Source organism: Hippocampus guttulatus, chromosome 8, assembly GCF_054856545.1.
Source record: "Hippocampus guttulatus isolate MCC_2025c chromosome 8, RoL_Hgut_1.0, whole genome shotgun sequence".
Taxonomy (NCBI): domain Eukaryota; kingdom Metazoa; phylum Chordata; class Actinopteri; order Syngnathiformes; family Syngnathidae; genus Hippocampus; species Hippocampus guttulatus.
In genome coordinates this window covers 6646817-6665561 of record NC_141268.1, presented here as the reverse complement: position 1 = coordinate 6665561, position 18745 = coordinate 6646817, and the positions used below count along the sequence as shown (strand labels likewise).

At 41.7% G+C, this 18745-nt stretch overlaps 1 protein-coding gene across 1 annotated transcript; it reads left to right on the top strand.

The window, feature by feature from the left end:
• The first annotated feature begins 1072 nt into the window (after positions 1-1072).
• LOC147200962 (immunoglobulin-like and fibronectin type III domain-containing protein 1) lies at positions 1073-17758 on the top strand. The gene is made up of 22 exons (XM_086117388.1): positions 1073-1103; positions 6692-6814; positions 6894-7033; positions 8358-8457; positions 8560-8602; positions 8674-8866; positions 8937-9050; positions 9129-9291; positions 9390-9662; positions 10312-10506; positions 11066-11190; positions 11287-11428; positions 11524-11817; positions 11886-12185; positions 12257-12433; positions 12501-12629; positions 12728-13036; positions 15395-15480; positions 15558-15750; positions 15827-16123; positions 17067-17393; positions 17745-17758. Exons 1-22 carry the CDS (start codon positions 1073-1075, stop codon positions 17756-17758), a joined length of 3768 nt encoding a protein of 1255 aa, XP_085973514.1.
• The last annotated feature ends 987 nt before the right edge of the window (positions 17759-18745 follow it).

Genomic DNA, 18745 nt, shown 5'->3' with positions numbered 1-18745 from the left:
ATGACAGCGGTGTGACCTTCCAACGTCTTCAGCATGTAGATTCTCTGTCATCCAGGCGATGGTAATCTGTAAAATTTGAATCGAGGTAACTGAACTGGACTCTTTGTTGAACTTTTTTTTTTCTCATTCAGCCTATTTTTGAACTGAAAAAGAATTTGAGATTAAAGATGAGACAACTTCAACAAACAAGAGTCCGGCTTCCTCTGTTCAAACTTTGCAGATATGAACACAAAGTTTCTTTAACTTTGAAGTTATTGTTTTTTCTTTTCCTCTGAAAACTTTGCACGTCGATACTGTACCACTTCAGGGTCGTTGAGAGTTTCAATGCAAGTTATTTCCCGATACAGTGATACCACCTCAGGTCTTGGTCCTGGATTTATCTTACTTTCTGAAAACATTGTGTCATGAATCGTCTTTTTCTCCTGCTGGTGGTCAACAACTAAGTGTTCCAAAAGAAGTGAATCGAAAATGGTGACATAAGATTAATGTGCACAGGCATAACTGTTTAATGAAGTCAGTCAGCCCACAAGCCTATGTTTGCTTCACTCTGCTGGAGCAGCCACTTGACTCCAAGAGATCTTGGTGACCCGTTCAGCGGGGGTTTCACATTCCGCATTTATTGCCTCCCGTCGAGTCTGCACGTCTCCCGCTTTGCCAAGTGGATATCATAGCTTGCCAAACGTGATACACAAAAGGTGGCACAACCTCCAAAAGGCCTGGTCGCACACTTTTGTGGCCCATTACTCTGTTGCTCGTGGCTTCAGAATGCTCACATTTAGTCATGTGACGGCGATGCGAGTGTACATCTTCGTGTATAGTCAAGTATATCAAGTTCAAATATATCTAAAATTAGTTTTAATATGTGTGTGTGTGTGTGTGTGTGTGTGTGTGGCTAATTGACTCGGTTTTGGGGTTCCTTTCTGATTTTTTCTTTTTTTTTACCTCCTGATATATTTTCAGTATTATTGTCAGGAGTTATGCAATGAAAACGATTGTTAGAAAAATATTGCAATGTTCCACACATTTGATGATTTGTTTTTCATTGTTTCACAGATAAACTGGGGCTGCGGCAATGAGTTCCCAAATCAAGGAGCCACGAAGAGGTAAGATTTTATGCCTGTAGATTGTTTTAATCGAAATGGGTAATGTTGTAAAAGCATAAAAGCACTGAAAAATGCAACGCTGAACACAATCCAATCAAAGAAGCGTTTTTCTGCTATTCCGTTGACATCAAAAACTGTTCAACAACTGCACACACCACATTTTAAGAAGGGAATTGCCACAGCTTGTCATAGATGTGCGTGCTAAAATTGAGTTAAGAAATTCAGCTGTCCAAATGTGTGAGCTCAGGTTTTAAAGCAATCGGGGTTTCAAAGGAGGGTTTGGCTTCTCTTCAGCATTCTGATTTTTAACAGTGGTTATAAAATTGAGTTGAAATCTTCAAAACTGAGACTGTCCCAATACAGGACTTAATCCCAAAACACCCACGTTCAAAAACAGCGTTGATGCCCACCAAGTCATATTGACAACTACGGTTCGTAATCAGTCAGGATTTGAAAGAAGCATTTAAGGTTTCAAAGTCACATTTCCAAGCAGTCACAATTTTTGACAGCCGTCCAAATACGTGACCTCAGGTTTTCAAGAAGTGAGTCTTTTAACGGAGGGTTTGGGTTCCACACAGAGTATGGAAAAATGGAGTAACAAAATTTCAAATGTCTGAATATGGAACTTTTGGTTTCAAAATGGTATGTTTCAAAGTAGGGTCTAAAACAGGGTTGTCAAATAATTTTTTGCCGGGGGCCACATTGTAGTTACGGTTTCCCTTGGAGGGCCGTTATGAATTTGGGGAAACCATTACAATGTTTAATCCCCTCCACATATGACATACACAGCGCAGAACAAATTAATGACAAATTTGTTTTAAAGTCAGAAGTCAAGAATGATGAATGTTATTGTGGATTACATATGACAATTTGAAATTTTGGTTCAGACTTTGGCAAGCATCATGGAACTTTACATGTTCGATTTCCTTTCGCGGGCCACATAAAATGATGTGGCGGGCCAGATCTGGCCCCTGGGCCTTGACTTTGACACCCATAGTCTAAAAGGTGAGACTGGCTTCCAAACAGAGTTACGAACTTCATGGGCAGCACGGTAGAGGACTTGTTAGTGCGTCTGCCTTGCAGTGCAAGGGCTGGTTTGATTCCGGTCCTGGCCTTCATGTGTGGAGTTTGCTTGTTCTCTCCATGCCACGTGGGTTTTCTCCGGTTATTCTGGTTTCTTTCCACATTCCAAAAACATGCACGGTAAGTACGTTATTTGATCACTCCAAATTGTCCTTAAGTATGATTGTCTCTGTGTGCCCTGTGATTGGCTGGCAACCAGTTCAGTGTCCCCCGCCTACTGCCTGAAGTCAGCTAGGATAGGATCCAGCACATCCACCCCCATAAGGATTAAGCGGTTCAGATAATGGTTGGATGGATAATATGATGCAAGTCAAATGAAAAACTCTCCTTTTAAAATGCACTGAGAATTTCAAATAAATATCACTGAAATGTGTTTTCTGTGTATTAAAGTATTGCAAAAACATCTTTTGACTATATTTGTGTTTTAAGGAACATTTTAAAGTTTTTAACTAACACACTGGTACAAAAAAGAAGCCGATCAATGCATACTACAAATAAGAAAAAGTAAAGGGACTCATTTTCATCCTTGTGTGTGTTGGCAGAAAAGTCAAAACAGCCAAACAAAAACAGAATGAACACAAGATTTGCTGAAGCCTGAATCTGAATTTGAATCTCTTTATTTTGCAGCGAAGGGAAATTGGTGTTGCAGCGGGGGGATACCATAACAGATATCCATAACAATATCAGCAGTGAGAATAAGAACCAATTAAAAGTCTAGACATAAAACATAATTATAAAACAAAACAACATAAGAAACACCATACGCATACACAAAATCACTTACAAACAACAACAGTCCAGAGCTCATACCAAAAATGGAAAATTACAACTAAATAAGCACTAAATCAAACATGCACTTTAATCCTATTTAATGTCCCTATTTCCGATAGGGAATTTAGACTGTTTAACCCCAACATTATTTTTTTGTTGTTGTTGTTTTTACTACTGTGCCGACATCAGAATGGAACCCAATTTTGAGCCGACAGACGTGTCACAGACAAAAAGTGTCTCGTAGCCAATTTTGAGTTGTCTTGACGTGTTGTAGCCCGTCGAGTGTGACATACCGGTACTCAATAATTGGTCGTGAGGTGTCTGGGGCACTTCACGATCATAACAACGAAAGTCTGGCATGCCAGAATTTTTGTTTGTCTTGCCGCATAGTGCGATATGTCCGACGTCGTCTTTTGATTGGTTCTTCGGCATTGACCAACAGGAAGACGGTGTCCTCCTACTTATGACGAGAGACCGGATGTGTAGCACAAAATCACAATGTGGTTGTCAAGTGTTTAAAAAGTGACTTGACCAAAAGAGGAAATATGAAAGTACACGGAGCATTTCAACTCATACTATTTTTGGTAACTGTAAAGAAAGTAGCTGATGAGCAAACATGGTGTTAAATTAATTCTCAAGTTCTTTTCAGAGAATACACGTTCCATATCGCCCTCTCCCCACCATCCAGGAATGGGACCATACTCTTTTTTTTTTTTTTTTTGCCTTTTCTGAACATAGAAAGAACGCACATACACAGAATTCCTTCGTCGACATGACTCCAGTTGCTTATCCCGTCTCCCCAATGGACTGAATCTTGAGAGAAGCATGCAACAATTAGGCAGGATCTGGTCGGTGATGGACTCAAAGTGTGATGTTTTGTCCGGTCCAAGACACAGAACAATATTTATCTGGTAGTCTGATCGTGTGACCGCCGTTAACGACAAAAAAGTCGTGTGATTTGTCAAGGCCATTAACGTTAGGAATTTGTCCTGTCCTTATGATCAATTAACATAATATGGGGCCTCATTAAAAAAAACACTCAAAAAAATAACACCATAATTCTTTGAAGAGCACCAACATTTTGCTATGTCTTCTAATTCTCCAATTCTATTATATTCTGACTTTTCCTAATGGAAGAAAATTAGGTGATATTTCCTGAAAAGTCAACCTGCGGACAGAAAAATTGACTCCAGATGCCTGCATTAGTGTCCCAGCATGACGTGGCTATCAGCTTGATACAGCCCACTAATTCTCATGGCTTCTCGAGCCCGCTGGAAGTCCAAATCAAAAGACCATCGTTTGGTATGCAGAACTAAACGAGCGGCTGCCGTCCTGGCAGACTTTGGATTAGCGTGAATCAGCGCTCGAGGAACACGCTTACCGCAAGTCCTGCCTGCATTTGAATGATATAAGTGCACAGCAGCAGCGAGCACACCCCGGAGAGATGATGCATTGGGTTTGATGAATATTCATCACGTATGCCCTCTGACGGAAGGCGAGCCGCTGCCAAAAAAAATGTGATGATGAAGGTGTAATCTTGCAGAGACTCTCAATGGTAATGGTAAAATAATAAGACAACCTTGGGATGTGCGCGTTAATGTGTGACTTCAGAGAGAGCAGGAGGCTCTGGTCTCTCTTTGAAGTTCACTTTGGAGCTATGTCTTCACATTGTCAAAGCAATTTCACTCATTCTCCACTGCTGAATGGAGGAAACCTTTTTCTCCCGTCACTCTGCATTGTCGACGAAGACACCCGATGATAATGTCATTATTAGTATTAACACTTACCTTCTCCTGGTGACAACTGAATGTGGCAATGTCGTAAAAGTACAACAGAAAGTAAGAACGTGTTCACAATTGTATTCGAGCCAACATACAACGTAACATACATTTGGTCCAGTTAGCTAAGCACAAATTACACATGTGCAAGTTAGAAATAAGTTTCCTAACTTAACCTTCAAATTTCAAGTTACTCTGGTGATGCACTTTTTTGTTGTTGTTTGAGTTGCACTTTAATAGGAGGGATTCAACTTGACAAAATATTTGCAATCAATTTTGTTTCCACCCCAAGTTTAAACACAGTATTTTGACTAATATTGTATAAGTAGAATAAGAATTTTGTGATTGGCTGGCAACCAGTTCAGGGTGTACCCCACCGACTGCCTAAAGACAGCAGGGATAGCCTCCAGCATGCCCGCGACCCTCGTGAGAACAAGCACATTGGAAAATGGATGGATAGAATAAGAATTAAGCAGATAAATCCATTCATTTTAATCTACTTCATAAGGCAGCCATTTTCTCATTCCACCGCCTTCTGCTGTCGACAGAATTTGACTTGAAAGTGCACTGCGAACGTCACCTGGCCAAACCCGAAAATAGGTAAGCCATGACATTCGCAACATGATCCCGACGAGGGCACGTTGACGTCGTTTTTTTAGTCGACACTCGACAGCAGAGGACAGTAGAATGTCAAAAATGGCACCCACTCACATGGATGAAAACGGGTGGATAAATATGTTTGTAATTCTAATTCTACCAACGCAACATTAATCAGAATACCAACTCATGTACACTGCCTAATTAACTCATTCACTCCCAAAGACATATTTATATGTCCACACTCCACACGTTCAACCCCAGATACTTTTTCAATTAAATTCAATTCAAAAATTAAAAAAAAAAAGGGGGGCGGGCCTAGAATTGGCTGGGACTGAATGAGTTAAATAAAGTATTATGTTACCCCCCGCCACCCCCCTCCCCAAAAATATATATGGGCGTTTATTGAAGGTTTTATAGTGACAGTTGAATCTGCTTGACATAATATCCGATGGGAAAATAGTTTTTAAATTTACAAACAAGGTCTAAGGTTACAACAGACACTAATGCTGAAACGTCAGTTCAATTCAAATTTCAACAGCCGTATTTCTCCATTCAGATGGCCAACACTAGTATTATATGACTTTTATTAACTAAACATCATTTCACATTGATAAAGCTATTGGCAAAGTTCAGGTGGGAGTAAATGAAGCGCCTATGAAGTATGATTCCTTCCCTCAGAGCAACAGATGGTGTTTATTTCAACACCTGCTGTATGAAGCTTCTGTTGAGTCATCTTCATATAGTCAAATGACTCGAATCTGTCTCATACCCCCATTTAACTTAAACGCCTCTCTCTCGTTTTGTGCCAAACGCAAGATGTAAGCTTCTGAGAGCTGAATGTCACTTTGTTTTCGCTGGTGTCTAAAAATATTATGACACGCACTGGCTCATGCATTGAATAATTTGAAATAAAATGTCATCATATAAACAAACCCACCAGTTTACTTACAGAGCTCATTCATTTGGCCAGACTGAATCATAGACCGTGGTGCACATTTGCTGGCTTTTGGACAAAGGGACTGTTCTACTCTTGTTCACAAGAACTGAAAGGAAAAGGCGCCATCTTGTGGAATCGCAATATAACTGCAATCAGAAATGGTTGGACGTTGAAATTCACCATTGACAGACAATGCCTGAAATTGACAGGGAGTTAGGATATTTGCATTTGGTTTAACGGATTCAATGCTTTACACAATGTAATTGTATTGTTTTGATTTAACTACTGTAACAATCAATAACTTGCAGGGCCATCGGAAACCAAGGACCCTAAACTTTGGTTCATCATAAGCTTATAGTATGTTCCAGTGTGATGCCATGATCTACCTCCATTGCAGAGTAATTTTCTTTGTCTGTTAGTGGCGATCACAAAGAAGTCCAAGGTGCAAGGCGTCATGATCACTCAGGTCGTCCAGCGTGTTCCACTAGGAAAATCGACACCTGACTTCCACCGGAAGCCGATGGCCATGACTGTCAATGAGGGTAAAGAAACAAATGAAAATAGCAAACAAAGCACTCTAAGTATTTCTAGAGGTAAAGTTGGTGACTTTTTATTCCTGAGGGAGAAGAGCTTTTTTCAAAGCAATCGCCATTGGCGATCCAACCCCGAGTGTCACATGGAGACGAAACAAGGGTGATATAAATGACGCTGAGAAGTACAACATTAAATATAATGAAAGAAACAAAGAACACATCCTTGAGGTGAGATATGAAAGAAAAGACCTTGCAACCCACATAAACTATGGCTTCGTATTCGATTACAGACAATTGTGTGCAGTACATAGTCTAGTCTCTTCCAAATGTATTGGATCGCTATGGTGAATGGTGAATTATACTGAATGCCTTTGGGTTTCAGATCAAAAGAGGAATAGGTGCCAAAAGTTCAGAATTCCAGCTTTTGTTTCATGGTATTGACATCTACAACTCAGGATCGATCACCATTTGTGTGAAGCCATCCACTTTTGAAGTGAGCCAAAGTACTGGAATGGACATGATTAAATTAACATAAAATATTTGGTGGCATAACCCTTACTTGCAATAACTGCATCAAGCCTGAGACCCATTGACCTGACCAGATTGTTATATTCTTCACTTGAAATACCTTTCCCGACCTTTACTGCAGCCTCTTTAGGTTCTTGTTTGTGCTAGTGTTTTTTCCCTTTGGGAGGTAAAATGCGGGCTCAATTGGTTTAAGAACTGGTGATTGACAAAGACCTTCCAATTAACCCCCGATGAAGTCCTTTGTTATGTTGGTGGTTTGTTTTGGGTCATTGACTTGTTGCTTGATGAAACTCCCCTCATTTTAGTTTGAATGCATTTTTGTGTAAATTGCCAGACAAAATGGTTTTGTCGACTTCGGAATTCACGCTGCTGCTACAATCAAGAGTTGCATCATCAATGAAGACTAGTGAGCTCATTCCAGAAACAGCCATGAAAGTCCAAGCCATGGCATATCTCCACCGAGCTTCACAGATGAGCTTCTGTATTGTGGGCTGGATTAGGTAAAGAGCTAAATCACTTTGTTTTGGACCTAAGTTTTATGTACTGATGTTACCAAGATCGACCTCTACCAAAGTGATGGAAAGGCCAAAGAATGGCGAAAGAAAGGATCTGCTTTTGATCCAAAACACAAGCTCATTTGTAAAACATGGGGGAGGAATACAAGAATTGAAAGAGACTGCAGTAAAGGTCTGGAAAAAAACATTTCAACCGAAGAATGCAACGGTCTGGTGAAGTGAGTGGCTCTCAGTTAATTGAAAAATGTCCATGGCCAAGTCATGGCTTGGACTTGCAAGTGGATGGCTTCAAACGAAAAGTGTTCTGTCCTGATTTCTAGAACGCATCTAAATGTAAATACCATGAAGTTGAAGCTGGAAATTTGAACTTTTGTCTCATGTTCATCTTTTGATCTGAAACCCAAACGTCTTCAGTATAAAATAAAACAAAGGAATTGACCCTGCTGTTCCAATACTTTTGGAGTGGACTGGAGCTGATAGTCTCCACTCATGATGCACTCTGCATGCAGATACCAAAAGCAACAGCAGACCTTGCCGACACGTACCAATGCTGTGCCACCAATGAATATGGAACAGCGGTGTGCTCCGTCCCCCTCAGTGTTATTCAAGGTGAGACACAGACTTGCGGTCTTGACGTTTCAGGAATTGTCAAAAGGTGGTTTTGGTACGGTTCTTTGCTGTTTTTACTTGTCAGTGGTTATCTTTTGGCAGAGGAGCAAGCGCCACAGGATTTTAGAGCGATGCTCAAGAAAACGTAGGTTTGAAACACAGATTCTTTGCAAGCAGTTGACCGTGGCAAATGGTAAGCCAATTCTTTTTGTCCAGCGTCGTCACCAAGAAAAAACAATTGCCGCCACAGAAAGAGGGAGAACTTGATCCTAAACTCATGGAAATCCTCCTCAGTGCACCAAAGAAGGACTATCAAAGAATCTGCTTGGACTTTGGGGTTACAGACTTTCGCTGGTTGCTGAAAAAGTTGAATCAGATGAAAAAGGAAAGGGAGGATGAACAGGGAAAGGTGCTCCATTCTAACAATCCCTGTCAATGTCTATTTTCACCCGATTCAAAACATGTTCTTTCTTCTCAAGGTTGTTGAAAATCTCGGAAACGTGAAACAAATTGAAATCAAACCTCGCGGAAGGGCAGAATTCAGCCTCGACATGACCTTACGGGATCCCAACAGCAAGATATATTTGTACAAGGTGAGTTATGATTGTAGCCAAATTCACAATAAATGGTCCTTTTTCCTCCTTAATACGTGACCTCTTTTGCTTGACAAGGATGGTTCCCAAGTCCCATATAGCAGCAATGGAAAGTCAAAGTATAGCATGCAGAAACGTGGAAACACGTATTGTTTCACCATCAAAGATCCCCAGCCAGAAGACGCTGGTTTGTATCAAGTTGATGTTGGAGAGATAAACGTTCTTACGAGTGACTTCCGAAGTAAGCAGTTCCCATTGTAGAGACTTCTTGGTCAAGAAAATCTATCAGTGCAATGTTATTATGCATCTCCTCTGCCTACGTGTTTCCTCTCTCGACAGTGCCTGCTGTGGAGTTTGCAAGCAAGATTAATAACGTGAAGGCCTTGGAACAGAAAGAGGCCTCTTTTCAATGTGTCTTGTCAAAACCCCTCAACAGAATAACGTGGTCAACGCCAGACTCGTCACTTGAACATGGCGACAAATACGACATAAGCGTCTCTGAAGACAAACTGATACACACGTTAACGATTAAAAACTGTGACGTGGCTGATAATGGAACATATTATGCTATTGCTGGCACTGCATCATGCAATGCATCTCTTGCGGTGGAAGGTAGGACATTCCCGTTACAGAAATTAGGGATGTCCTGATCACGTTTATTTGGACCCAAATCTGTGTGGAGTCACTTGATCGGTGAACTAACCCCTGCACTTTTCCTCATTCGTGATGAAATGTGCCACATTTTCCTGCTTTTTAGAAGTGTTACAATGATCGAGCAACTTATGTTAGCCTGCTAGTTCTCATTTTTACTGTCCTAAATCCTTAATATCCTTGTTGAGGATTATTATCGAACAAGTAAAGCCTTTCAACACGTTTACAGTCATTAGTAGTTATAACATTTTGCAACATTTAATCTAGTTTACCTTTTCAATATTTTTTATATTTCCGGAACCTGGAACGGAAAAGTGCCTTTGCTGCACTGAGAGTGTGTAGGGGCCCTGCAAATGGCATAATACAGTAACCCTACAGTCTGCAGCAACGTCTATTCCTTGGACTGGTGTTATTTGCATCGACAAGAAGATATTTCACAGCATCAAGTCAGCTGTGTTCAAAATAAATAAATAAATAAATAAGATCGGGACATCTCTAATAGAACTATTGTTGATAATTAAAATTTAGCATTTTGATTTTACAATGAACTTAGCATTACCACTTAATGATGACACTCAATCACAACATCTTTGTTTCGATTTTAATTCAGCTGATCCAAAGGCCCATAAAGGTCTTAAGCAAAAGAAATCAGAAGAGCAGGATGACCTGGCTAAAATGGCTTTGGTGCAGAAACTCCAAGTGGAGACAGAAGACACAAAGGAAAAAGATTCTAGTGGAAAGACTGATACCATCAAGGATGTTGGGTCTGATGGTGGCTGTGGCTGGAAAACGGATGGGGGCCATGGTGAGTGAAAAGTCAAGAACAAAAACAACTTCCAGGGAGGCAGAAAAGATGAAAACCAGAATGATGATGCAGGCGCAAGGCGATTACGAACAGGCCTAGCAGTGTCTGATTCAGCAAGAGATATCGACCGGTGGTTCTTAACCTTGTTAGAGGTAACTAACCCAACCAGTTCATATTCACATTCACCAAACCCTTCATTTGTAAAAAAACAAAAATATGACTTATTACAAATTCCAGACATAAAAACACATTTGTCAAAAACAGAAAAAAATTACTGATTGGACAAGTAATGAACTGATGGCCAAGCGGGTGTATCGAAACGAATTGACATGTTGAGTCGCGTGTGTCTTAACCTCCATGGCAGAGGCTCCGTCAAACCCCTGAGACCGATTCACCGAACCCCTAGGGTTCAATCGAAGCCAGGTTAATAAGAACCACTGGTATCAACATTTTTCCAATGATAGTCCAATACTAAAGTCTCGTGGTTTATAGAGGAATGTACACATACATTTCCTTGCCATTTTTCTTATTTAGCTTCTCCTGGTTCTTACTTTTACAGATCAAGGTGTTCACTTTGTGAGTGGGTTGTCAGATATCACAGCTACTACTGGTGGACGGGCAGAGCTGTGTTGTAAATTAAGCCCTGAGAACACTGAGGGGAGATGGTACAAAAATGAGAAACTGGTGAGTAATATCTTCCAGCAACAGTGTGGTGAATTATCAAATACCTTTGTACTGCTACTTGTTACTATTGAGAGAAATTCATTTTCACCTGACCAGCTCACCAATGACGACGGGGTCAGGATTATTAAAGATGGAGCCTATCACAAATTGATAATTGATTGCTGTAAAAAAGGGGATGGGGCCGTCTACCGCTTTGAGTCAGATGGACGTAAATCAGAAGCCACATTGAATATTGAAGGTAAGAATTAAATGTACACACAACTCAATCTTTTGGGTGAAAGGGTCTTGGGTCTCTAAGAACAACATTCCCCCCCCCCCTCCCTAACCCCAAAGATCCACCAAAGGTTGATGCTCATGCTCTCGAAAATTTCACAAAGCCAGTGATTATAAAAGCAGGGGAGACTGCTGAATGGAAGCTTCAATTCTCTGATGAAGGACCGACGAAAATTCAGTGGACCAAGGACGACGATGAGATATTGCCTGCCCTCAATGTGAAAATTGAAAAAACAGCCACTGAGAGCAAACTACGCCTTGCAAAATGCCAAAGGAAAGACAGTGGCGACATCAAAATGAAAGTTAAGAACAAATTTGGTATAACAGAAGCAATTTCCAAGCTGATAGTCATTGGTGAGTCAAAGGGACCGATGGTATGGTCATGTGAGTTGCTGGTAGCATAATAATGATTCCATCTACAGACAAACCCACACCACCACAAGGACCCGTGGAGATTGTGGAGAGTACCGTGACATCTGTTGAATTAAGATGGAAACCGCCAAAGGATAATGGTGGCTGTCCAGTCACTAGCTACATCATAGAAAGGCAGCAAGTTGGACGTCACAAATGGTCCAGTCTCTGGGAAACCAGTGGCAGCACTACCGTTTACAAAGACTCTAATGTGGAGCCTGGAAGGAGATACTGCTATCGGATCCGAGCCAAAAACTCAGAGGGTGTTAGTGACTATCTGCAGACAGAAGCCATAGCAGCTGGAGTGTTACGTAAGTCTTTAATATGGGCCTTGGCCACTCCTCTGACCAGTGAAAACTCAAGAAAGCTTTTTTTTTTACAGGTTATCCAGGAGCCCCTTCAGCACCTAAAGTGGTCCGTGTCTGTAAAGAGTGCATTAGTCTGACATGGAGTGCTCCTTGCAACACTGGAGGGTCCAAAATAGTGGGCTATAATTTAGAAAAAAGGAAGAAAGGCACTAATTACTGGAGCCTTGTAAACCAAGGAGGACCGATAAAACGTATGTAACTCATTTAATGGGCTGCAATTGGCCAATACAGGAATTAAAAGTAAACTTTTCCCCCTAGACTCCAATTATGAGGTGAACGACATCTTTGAGGGGGCAGCATATGAATTCAGGGTGTCAGCAATCAACCTATCAGGTCCAGGGGATCCAAGCAATCCGTGCGACACCATCATTGCAAGAGATCCCAAGCGTATGCATCTCACTCTCATGGCTTTTTAAGCTAGGATGCTACTTTTTAACTGAGAATGTTGTTTAAAGTCTCCTTAACTAACATTATTGTCATTGAAGAAACCCCAGGCAAAGTCACGGACCTCAGAGTAACATCCAGTGACTACACAACCCTGTCGCTGGCTTGGACTAAACCAAAGGAAGTGAAAGGGTCACAGGATGAAGCCCAAGGTTACTACGTGGAGATCAGACCCATAGAAAGCCCAGACTGGAGGCGATGCAATGCCATCCCAATTACTCCCACCACCTATACTGTGCGCGGCTTGAAGGCCATGGGTGCCTACTGGGTGAGGGTAGTTGCTACTAATTACGGAGGCGATGGAGAACCTCAAGGATTTGGCAATCACATCATTGCCATGCCCCCTCCTGGTAAGAATACATTTAATGGACTACATTGGTTTGTTTTTGTTTTTTATTAGATGGTGACATTTTCTTTGGGGAGTCAATTTTGCTTTCAATCATGGAATTGGGATGACACAGTATAACAAATTCACTGAGCAGAGAGGAGCGGGATTATTCAGTGAGGGGAAAAAAAACTCAGAAAGATGTGCAGCCATTTTTAATGTAGCTGACAACAAAATAACATTCAACAAAATGACATTCAGGATACAGTCATACGTACTACATGTCTGTCAGATATGATACATTCTGGTTTTCCTGACTTTCATGCTATATTTTGAGGGTTCTTCAATATTTATCAGCAGCTGATGGCATGATTATGAATCTTCAGTAAAGTGAAGGATTTATCATTTGGGGATCTAAACCGTGATCTTGGTGGCACGGTGTTTGACTGGTTAGCCTGTCCCCCGCCGCCCATACACACACACACACACACACACACACACACACACACACACACACACACACACACACACACACAGTGCAGGGGTCATGGGTTCGATTCCAGGACTTCCTGTGTGGAGTTTACATGTTCTCCCCGTGCCTGCGTGGGTTTTTCTCCGGTTTCCTCCCACATTCTAAAAAAACATGCAAGACAGGTTAATTGAACACTGAATTCTCTTGACGTGTGATTGTGAGTGGGAATTGCTGTTTGCCTTTGCGTGCCCGCGATTGACTGGCAACCAGATCAGGGTGTACCACATCTACTGCCCTAAGTCAGCTGGGAGAGGCTCCAGCACACCTGCAACATTCGTGAGGACAAAGCAGCTTAGATAATGGATGGATGGAAATCGTGATCACAGACAACTCTTTGTGATCATTAAAGCCACGTTTTTTTTGAAGTGCTCTTATTCTCCCAAGCTCAGAAGTGGCATGTTACTTGTGGATAGGTCACACTAACCAATCACCTCAGAACTGTTTACCGGTAATAAAGAATTGCGTCCATGTCACGCTGTCACCTATCCAACCTTCTTGCTTTTTCCAACTGGTCCTGAATGCTCGGGGCTAACCCAGGGATGGGCAAATACGGTCCTCGAGGGTCATTATCCTGGAAGCTTTATCAGACTCTTTGCGCCAGCAAACCTGATTCAAATGATCAGGATCGTTATATAGCTTCTGCAAAGCTTGCTAATGAGCTGATCATTTCAATTAGGTGTGTGGGAGCAACGAGATATATAAAACATCCAGGATACCGTCCCTCAAGTACCTGTGTTGCCCAGCCCGGGCTAAACTTTGCTCAGCAATGGGTAACAGCTACAAGCTCCACGGTGTGGACCCTCCAAAATCACTAATCCTCGCTTCCGTGGCGGGAAAGAAACTACACTTCCAACAAGTATCACTTTCACCCAAGCAGCAACAAGAGACATGAGAATTTGGAGCAGCTAATTGCTAAACTAATGTGAAAGTCGTGAAAGCCCAAAATAAGTGCTTAGTTCTACAGTACACTTTTTAAAAGAAATCTGTCTATATCCATGTTATGGTGGGGAGCAACCAGCTATGAATAACGAATCCATCCATCCATTTTCTGATCCGCTTATCCTCACTAGGGTCATGATGCGTGCTGGAGCCTATTCCAGCTGTCTTCGGGTACTAGGTGGGATACAGCCTGAACCGGTTGCCAGCCTATTGCAGGGCGCACATGGACGAACAATCATCCGCACTCACACTCACATCTCGGGACAATTGAAAGTGTTCCATTAACCTGCCACGCATGTCATGAAAACCCACGCACCCAACATGCAAACTCCCCTCAGGAAGGCCGTAGCCGGAATCAAACCCTGCACCTCTGCACTGTGAAGCTGACGTGCTAACCAGTAGACCACCGGGCTGCCCTGAATGGCTAATGAGTATTACAATTAATAAATCTCACCATGCACATCTTTTCCTAAAATCTTTCAGCCCTGGGCTACAGCAACATTAAGTCAGGAGGTTGACAAACAGCAGCATCTTGGGTAACATTTTGACAGCATGACACTCGCTAGTAAAGCCCAAATTCATTTTGTTCCAGCTGCGTGTTATGTTCACACACTGATGCACTCTGCCCATGCGGTTTTGTATTGAAATTGCTGGATTCAAAACAAGTGGGACTTCTGTTCTGCGGTTGAATCAATTCCAGCGCCATGGGATAGAAATGAGGTCCAAAGGATTTTGGGATTAGAAAAAAAGTGGCATTACTGCCACATTTAAGATTACGGGTACAAAAAAAATAACATTGTCTCAACTATAAAACACAAAGTCTTTCATGGAACAAGTTTATTTTAGAGGCTGAAGAACAAGTATATCATTTGAACCGACATGAAACTGTACTTTGATTTTTGCCCCTTAAAGTACAGCCGACGTTCAAAGATCACAACTTGAAGAGCTTTGTAGTCGTCAGATCAGGAAACGCCGTTCGCCTCAACATCCCCTTTAAGGTACTGTAAAGTAACCCAGAGTCATAGGGTGGATTTCTAAGTTCATGTGTGTTTCATGAAGAATGTTTGTCCAACAGGCGTCACCCTTTCCAGAGGTCAAATGGTTGAAGGACGGTACTTTAGTCCCCAAGCATGTAACAGTCACCAACTCTGATAAAGCTTCTCAAATGTTGATCCCTACATCTAAGCACTCCGACTCTGGAGTCTATACTGTTCTTGTCAAGAATGTCGTTGGCCAAGCGAGCTTCAACGTGGAAATTAGGGTAACAGGTAAATGCCAGCATAACTGACAAACAAACAGTTTTAATCAGAACGCTCTTGCTTGACTACTTAATTGAAATTCCAGATGACCCCAAGCCTCCAGGTCCCGTGGAGCTTCATCAGAACGTTCCAGGAACAGTCACTTTGTCCTGGGCGCCCTCTCCAGACGAGACGAAGGACGACAGGCTGCACTATGTCGTATCCAAGTGGGACACTTTCAAACAAACTTGGAAGACGGTGGCAGAAAACCTCTTTAACAACAAGTTTACTGTTGTGGACATTGTGCCCGGGCGGGAATATCACTTCAGGGTGTTTGCTAAAAACGACATGGGCATTTCAGCGCCATCTGTGTCACCTGTGTTTGAAATCAAAAAGGAAAGAGGTAACAGCAGTTGCATATGAAATACATGTCATCCATCCATGCATCCAACCCCTGTAGCACTTATCCTCATTTGAGTCGCAGCTACAAAATATAATCGACATAGGTGATTATTTCTCAATATTTCTGTCACTTAGAGCTTGATGATTCATCACTGTTTTGTTGTTTTGTTTTTGGTTTTTAATCTTGCCCCATCACATAAAATTTGAAATGAAAATATTCCTTGAAATATGAATAACAATGAGGATTTTAGGTCTTACATGGCATTCCAAACACAGTGAATGCTCCAGGTCAGACACAATCCATTCTGTGAAGTCGGTTGAACACTAATTTGTTTGGATTGTGAACCAATTTATTTTCACTTTAAGTGTACGCTGTGACAGCAGTCCCAACATATGACCCTTTCAAAGCGTAATGAAGTAGTCTGAAGAATACGTCATCATCGCACAGCACAAGAAGTCATGATCAAATGTAACGGTACGCCAAAAGTTTCAACTTGGTCATTTCTTTCGCTTTCAAGACATGATTCGTATTTGATACAGTAAGTTAAGTCATAATGTCTACTATCCATTGGCTGATCTACGATATGTTTGTTTACTGTGTAGACCTTGTTGGTTTAGCGTGACTCAATTGCACTTCCTGGTCCTTACCTTGTATGCTCTTTGTTGTTCTGAATATTCTGAACAGAAAAAGCTGAATATGAGTATTTGAACCATTGCACCCTATTTACTAACATATAAAGTGACGTCTTATTGCCAAAGGCTACACAACTGTGGAAAGTGAAGTGTGTCGACTTAAGTAACGTGTTTTTCCCAAAAGTGTCCAAATGCTAAATTGTGCAGGATCAAGAGGGCCATAAACTTTTAGAAATGTCAGAGTAGTTTCAGGGGAGTTTCAGAGTCATGAGTATGACAACTCTTGTTGTTATTTTGTCTTTTCACAACAGAAAGGTTCAAGGTGACTGTACCACCGAGAAAATCTGTGAATTTATTATCAGCGCCGTCATTCATCACCCCATTGAGGTACCACATACCTCCAGAAGGCTATGAGTGTCAGATGAGCTGCGCGGTCAAGGGTGACCCGGCGCCCCATGTGGCTTGGTACCGTGACAACGTGGACCTTTCAGTCGACAGCAACTACTGCATCACCAACGTACGTGGTGTCTGCTCTCTGTTCATCCTGAGGGTGCGCCCCAATGATGGTGGCGTATACAAAGTTCATGTTGAGAACCATTTGGGGTCAGCCGAGTGCTCCAAGCTGCTGAGCGTGAGAGGTAAATTCCATATTCTCCCGTTATATCGCAATGTAAAATTTTTCACTAAATGCTGTACGTCGGAGCAAAATTAACTACTAATATAATAAGAACAAACTAAGACTATGACAAGAGTGGAGAACAAGCTCCTGAGCGTTTACAGAATTGCCGTTTGTACACAGGATGTGCGCAAGACAAATAATCCGACAGAATCATGGCATCTTGGAGTTCGTTACATACATAGCTGATTATGTTTGGCAACGGGTGTGCCGGCAGGTGGGAAAGTCCGTCCTCTGCCACCTGCTGGAGAAACACAAAAACGCGTTGTGGATCTTAATTAAAACAGTTTTCTTTCTGTGTGTTTGTTAACAGAGAGAATGACATGAACGACGAAAGCTAGAGAACAGCAACAGTAGTCATGTTGTGATGTCTTCATTTGACGCTACGGCAATGACTCAACATTCTTTGGCTGTGATAAACCATTAAAGTGTGATGTTAGAAATGATATTGAACAGTTTTTGATCATTAGCAATACAGTGGGGTCTTCGGTAAATGATGGAACATATATATATATATATATATATATATATATATATATATATATATACAGTATATATATACAGTATATATATATATATACAGTATATATATATATATACAGTATATATATATATACAGTATATATATATTTGTGTGTGCATGTCTGTTAGTGTCTGAATTGTCACAGTGAACCAGTGTACGCTCAGAGTTATATTCAAACGCGCCCCGAAAGCACAAGCAACTGAAAAACTCACCCCGCCCCTCCCTGCCCTCATGCAGCAGAACCATGGAGTTAGGCATTGTATTGGAACAGAATGAGCAGTCACTTCATCCAGTGATCCATCTATTTTCTAATCCGCTTATACTCATGAGGGTCTTGGGCATGCTGGAGCCTTTCCGAGCTGCCTTCGAGCAGTAGGCAGTGGACACCCTGAACTGGTTGCCAGCCAATTGCAGGGCACATATAGACGAACAAACATTCATGCTCACAATCACACCTCGGGACAATTTAGAGTATTCCATTAACCTGCCATACATGTTTTTGGAATGTGGAAGGAAACCGGAGAACCCAGATAAAACCCACACAGGCACGACGGGGAAGAACATGCAAACTCCACACAGGAAGACCGGAGTCGGAATCGATCCTTGCACCACTGCACTGTGCGATGGACATGCTAACCAGTCGACCGTGTCATACTTACTTGTAAACCTAAAAAAACAAAAAAACATATTAAAACTTAAATAAAGATGTGAATTAAAACATTTCAGAGAGGCTGAAGGGGGTCAAGCCAGATTTTTGGTGTCGCGTTGTGCATGGTTCCATGGTGTCATTA

Coding starts and splice junctions, on each gene's coding strand:
- LOC147200962 (XM_086117388.1), top strand. CDS start 1,073: ATGAGTTCCCAAATCAAGGAGCCACGAAGAG. Junction 6,815..6,893: donor GGCCATGACTGTCAATGAGG/GTAAAGAAACAA, acceptor TTTATTCCTGAG/GGAGAAGAGCTTTTTTCAAA. Junction 7,034..8,357: donor ACAAAGAACACATCCTTGAG/GTGAGATATGAA, acceptor CTCTGCATGCAG/ATACCAAAAGCAACAGCAGA.